Here is a 6,159-nt window from a genome sequence, read left to right on the forward strand (position 1 = left end):
ATTTCATATTAATAGAAGTTCTAACAGAATACCTTGGCAGATTATTTATTTATTTCATAGGGTAATAAATCCCTAAATCTCTCATTTTACTGAATTACCAATCCTACAATGGCATATTTAATATTATAGGGATATTTTACAGCATTAAACAGTGTCTCATTTTATACCATAGTATTATTATTATTTATTTGATGTTATTGGTAGACACAATCAGAATTGATTCTGGTTTAATTCTTAATTCTGATTCACTTTCTGCAATTGTACAGCCATAAAGTAGTTTCACGGTTATTGACAGAATATTGCTTCACATTCATTTATTTATGTATTTATTTATTTTCAAAATTAAATTTTTTTTTGTCATACTGAAATGATCTGAACAGTGTTTCAGAGTATGTAATTATTTATTTATTAAATTAAATTAAATTTTTTATACAGTTTTTTTTTTTTGTTCACTATATAGTTTTTAATTTTATATATATATTGTTTATAACTAAAAATAGTACCGATAATATAATTTCAGTGTAGGATTCAAACCAGACTTGGTTAAGGATCTGCATGTTTTTGCCGGACACTGTATATTCATTATGACTTGTCATTAACAACCGCAGTGAACCCAACCGATACAGCCAGAGACCGCCAGTGACTGACCGTCAGATTTACTGGCTGTTTTAACAGCAGCACCCTTTAGAAACATGTTTAGTGAAGTCTATCACTTTTCAATGTGTCAGTCTGGAGCTGTTCTCTTCCACTGCATGTGCCTTGTTTTTCCTGACCCATTCTGTCGTGTTGTTGCTGTTTAACATTCTGTTGTTGATGCTTTTAATGAAACCTAAATGTCTTTAAGTTTCCTTTTTATTCACTTTGACCAGTTGTTGTCCATTTATATGTTGCATTTAGGTTGGTACGAATATACTAATGCATTATTGACAGCGCTGACAATATGTACATTTCTGCTTTAAGATTTACAAAGGCAGCTACATAGTGACGGCGCATGTGTAACTAAAGGGCATATGCTTCATTATTAGGTTGGAAGAATCAGCTAATCGGCTGCTTTCGTTAACATCACTAAGGTTAACCTGTGTGTTCGTCCTCAGGTGCTGCTGTTTCTTCAAGAGGAAGAGGAAGAAGAACACTCAGCGACACAAATGAAAGTCCGGCCTCACCATGCAGTCCGTTCCTTTGATTGTTTTTAGAGCATTCAAATAAAGACATTTTACTAGATGACAACAAGCAAGCCCTCCAAACGAGTAGGGGGCCGATGTATGAAAACGAAGAGGCATGCACACGTTGTCTCTGTGGGGATTGTCATTGTTTTGTTTAGTTTTTTTTTTCTTCCACATCTTAATTTAAGCAGCGAAGGGCCTCGTCCTCGGACTGTGTCTCTAGGATCTTCACGCAAACCTAAGGATCTCAAAGCACTGGAACAGCACTGCACTTCATTTGCTGTTTTGCTTCTTTTTCGTTCTCCTCGTCCTCGGCGGTGGACGTGCCGGGGAGGAAGTCTCTGAATGTGCCCTCTCGTCCTCTTCCTCCACGATAGGCACAGTTCTAGCCCTTTGTGTGACATAGAGGGAGGGAGTAAGACAAAGTCGCCCATGCTGGAGCTCGAACCGCAGACCTTTTCCTCCCCCGAGCACCTCCCGGCCCACTTCCACTCCACACGAGACGAGACGGTGGCTTTTTGATTTCACTTAACCCTTTTGACATGTCTGTGTATTTGTTGGCTGATTGTTGGTTCTCATGCTGCCAGGAAGTGGTCGAAGCCTAAGAATATGACTTGCAGATTTCTTCGTCGTATCTATCGGGAGTGATTTAACGTACATGGTGGGCAAAGCGCAAAACAAATAACTGTCGTAATGATGCTAGCTGGCCTTTACACGTGAACTTTGTGAAAGTGTGACTTAAGCAGCTGTTTCCAGTGGTAACGATGGACGGCGCCTCCGTTCCACTGACTAGTATTTAAGCTGCTTGTTCTAAAGCACTCCTCCCACTTCAACCCACCAGCCAGTCATGCTGCTTTCTCCTCTTACGATATCGTACCGCTTTGACGTACAGCTGGCTGCTTTTCTATTGGCTGAGGTGGCCAGTAAGACTTTCCTTCTACGCTTTTGTATCTTTCTGTCCGTATAGTCACTTATTATTCCCACAACCAGTTCCTAATAGATGTTTTTTATGCCTGAAAACTGCTAATTGTTCAGGATGAGAATAACCGTTTCATGTGCCAGAGTGGCTTGGAAAACACCTCAATGTGTTCATATTAAGCGAAAGATGCCACAAATAATGTAATAATGGCCATTCAGCAGGCAATTCCTTGTTTTAGTAGTTGTCATAAGGTGGAACCTGGGAGGACGCAGACTGACGGTAGTAACTGCCTCTGCAAAACATCTCGATTTAATGCCTTAACATTACTCAGCAGATACCACCCTTCTTCAATAGGACATTATGAAATTCCTCCCATGCCTTCATACTGACCTGATACATGTCTCATTCCCTTTAGGAACTTTGCTTGAAAGGGTCCGGATCAACCAAATCTAAGACAAATTGGATTATGTGGCAGAAAACGCTGGAAGACCCATTGAAATGGCCTGTTTGTAAACGCTCTCGGGGTTGTTATAGTGGCCATACGCATATTCTGAGATGGGGCAGCCCTTGACCTCTTGCATGGATGAGGCGGTCCTTTCCTGAGCGCAATCCTTAAGGCAGGAATTACGTAAAATGGGGTTAAATGCGAAACGATTACTGTAGTTCTGTCGTCGTCGTGATGTTGCCTTGCTCATTTTTTGGTTTCACCGTTCACCTGTTCACAGCATTAAATCCATGTTTTTATTTTGGGATCTTTCTAATGTATAGTAAATGTGAATTCATGTAAGATAAATGATATAACTATTATTTTATTTTGATCACCGTACAAAAGTTGAGCGAGAAGCCATAGTAGTGTGTGTCTGCACTGAAGTTTTCTTAGGCCCTTGTTTACGGCAGCCTGTGCGTTGCTGTATTCTACTGACCTCTGAACTCACCTTTCATAAGTAACGGAGGTAAGCGAGGCTTTTTGAAGAATTTACCATGCCCATTATGTTTTTTGGAAATCCCTCCTGAGGGCCTACAGATGGCGTGCTTTGAATGTTCTTACAAAAGCAGTAGATAAGTGAGTGTGCTGGACCAAATAGATATCGCAAATGGGCACAGATTCTTTATTAGCATTAACTCATCAGTTGAGTAATCCAGCCATCCGTTTCCACTCGTTTATATATGTAAATAGTAACTCGGTGAGCTCTCATTGACCCATTCCTTTTTGGATTCACCTTGAGGAACTGTTTCCACCATCTATGAACGGGAGTTGCGTTCAAATGCAACATCTCAGGTTGGCGGTTATAGAGGAGTCAACCAACCGTTTTCACAAACGTGTATAAAACTTTCCATGTGACGGTTATTTAATAGATATTCCTTATGCTTGTCCACTGTGATGCAAGTCACGTTGGGTCTAAATTATTCTGTGAAAAGTACTTGAATAATACTCTGTCTCGCACAAGCGTCGAGGCTGCATTTTATTTAACGTTCTTCTCTTAACGACATGTATTACGTGCCTCGCTAGAGTTGGAAGACAATTTAGTATTTCTGGATGTGCACTGCTTGCAATCGCCAGGTGCGTCTGGCTCTAAGAAGAATGATTTTGCAGGATTTAACCCCTTAATTCCTGTTAACTCTTCCAAAGTCAAAGTGGGAGGCCTTGGCTTGTTGCGAAGCCATTTGGAATTGTTTTTCGATATAAGCAGAATGTGAAATTGTTTAGCTTTGGATTAATGGATGAGGAAGCTAGTCCTACACACTAAGGACTGTGCTGATGTACTTTGGGAATATGAGCAGACGGTGATTAAGGCGCCATCTGCTGGATAAAGATGACTCGTCCATATTAAACACTACACTGAAATCACACTCGTAATATGCTATTTGAAGTAGTTTGACGAGGGGTGGCTAGAACAGATGTTATTCCTTATTACTGGAATTTTGGTTAATGCGATCATAATGACTGCTGGCTCTCTTGTCAACTGCAAGGTGATGACTATTTCAAACCATCTTTAATCTTTAATTTTCCCCTTTTTTTTAAGATTGTACCATATGTTTTTGTACCTTTTTGTAGATTTTGTTTTAATAAAGATGGTGTTATGGCATTCTAAGTCCATTTGAGGTTTAAATACACAATTATTCCATGAAAGCGATTGATTCCCCAAAAGTCAAGTCATTCAGGAAGCATTCAGGATCCTTTTTGAGAGGTGTTTGTGTACCGTTCCATTTCCTTTGAATTGCCTTTGCTTTTGTATCACGGTTCGGGTCACTTTACTGTGCTGCAGATTTACATACAGAGAGGTAAATAGAGTTATTCTCCTAAAGTTGAAGTTAGTGACATTAATGCAGATTTTATGTGCATGGCTTTTGGTTCCCCGAAAGCAATGGAAACTACTTGTTAATGGGGCACTGAAGAACATTGTGGGCATGAAGTTGATACACTGTTATTCTGTGGCTGCATAATGCCTTAAACATGCTACTGCAAGTCTGACCCCTCTGTACGCTTGAGTTCAGCAGGTAAATGTCCACAGCGTACTATGTTGCCGCTGAATACTGTATTGCCCTTCCATTGTGTCTGCTACAGTCGTAGCTTTTTTTCTCTCTGAAAAATGTAATCATTCCTGTCTCAAGATTTTCGTTAATGTGGGAACTTTATTTTTTAATTTTTTAAATGAACAGTCTGATCTGGGTAACTGCTCATTTTTAATGACCTCGGAATGATTATATTACAGGAGTCTGGTAGGAAAGCACTGCAATATTTGAATTCTCTTTTTCACATTTTTGTAGTGTTTCAGTAAGGATGTTTCTGTACTTCAAACATATTAAAAACTAAATTGTACAGTAATGCAAGAGTCATTCTCTTGTTCTGGTAATACTTACAAAGATACTTTAAATTTCATTGTATTATGAATTTATTGTGTTGAAATATGAATGTTGCTTAAATGTATTTCAATGATTTTACTTTGTCAAGGGCTTCAACTGTGGACCCGTTTTGTTTTCTCCTCCTCTCTCTCTCTCTCTCTCTCTCTCTCTCTCTCTCTCTCTAAATAAATTTAGTTTTTAAGTTGCAGAAAGATTAAGGCCTTAATCTTAATCTTATTTAAAATGCCTATTTTCCTGAGGAGTCATATACAATTCCATACATAACCTTTCAAATTAAATTTTTATTCCCTCTACTCTTAAAGGGAAACTCAAGTTTGCACCCTTTTTTATGTAAAATAAAAGAAAATGTCTCTTAACCTCTGAGTGAAAACGTGTCTGTCTTTTTTTTAGAGGTTATTTGTGTCCTAAAACCTTGGCCTGGAAAAAAAAAAAAAGATTTTATGAAATTACCATTGTGGCTTATGAGTGCAATCTGTTTATTAATTACAGGTACACATAAATATACAGCAGATTGCAATAATAATAAAAAAAAAAAAATTACGCACAAAAAGAGGACATCAGTTGTTTTTGCCAAAATACATTTTAAAATATATGTATGGTCTTTTAAGTTATTTATTTTGCTAATATTTATAGGGTAAGGATAAAGTCTTGTTGTGCTACTGTTAGCAGATGAATCTTATACTCATTACTTCGATGTTATTGATCAAATATTGCAGCCTACTTCAAACAAAGGCTTGAAAGTTTATTTGTAGTGCTGTCAAACGATTAATCGCATCCAAAATAAAAGTTTTTGTGTACATAATATATGTGGGTGTACTGTGTATATTTATGTATATATAAATACAAGCACATGTATGTGTATATTTCAGAAAAATATTGTTTATATATTAAATATATAAAATATAAGAATATAAATGTATATACATGTAAATATTTTCAAAATATATACTGTATGTGTGTGTAGTGTGTGTAACATAAATATACACAGTATACACATGTAAACAAACACTTTTATTTTGGATGCGATTAATCGCGATTAATCGTTTGACAGCACTATTTAATTGGAAGGCATACTGGCTTATACAATCTCATAAAATGATATATTTTGCAGTGTTTAGGGTTTTTTTCTGTAGTCTTTTTTAACTTTATTGTGTTGTGTAATTTGTACAAGTTGTTAATAAAACAATTTTTTTTTTTTTTTTTTTTTTTTCC

At 37.1% G+C, this 6,159-nt stretch overlaps 1 protein-coding gene and 1 pseudogene across 6 annotated transcripts in view; both read left to right on the forward strand.

Annotated features, from left to right (window-relative positions):
• Positions 1-5,486, forward strand: part of csnk1g1 (casein kinase 1, gamma 1) — an 84,847-nt gene extending 79,361 nt beyond the window's left edge. For all 6 annotated transcript variants that reach the window (XM_016483962.1, XM_016483964.1, XM_016483966.1 and 3 more), the window contains one exon: positions 1,095-5,486. In XM_016483962.1, coding sequence (XP_016339448.1) covers positions 1,095-1,149 — 55 coding nt within the window. In that variant the 3' untranslated portion in view covers positions 1,150-5,486. The remainder of the gene's footprint in view (positions 1-1,094) is intronic.
• LOC107686857 (40S ribosomal protein S17-like) overlaps positions 4,024-6,159 on the forward strand; it is an 8,086-nt pseudogene continuing 5,950 nt past the window's right edge.

This window comes from Sinocyclocheilus anshuiensis, unplaced genomic scaffold, assembly GCF_001515605.1.
Source record: "Sinocyclocheilus anshuiensis isolate Anshui unplaced genomic scaffold, SAMN03320099.WGS_v1.1 scaffold773, whole genome shotgun sequence".
NCBI classification, from domain to species: Eukaryota; Metazoa; Chordata; class Actinopteri; order Cypriniformes; family Cyprinidae; genus Sinocyclocheilus; species Sinocyclocheilus anshuiensis.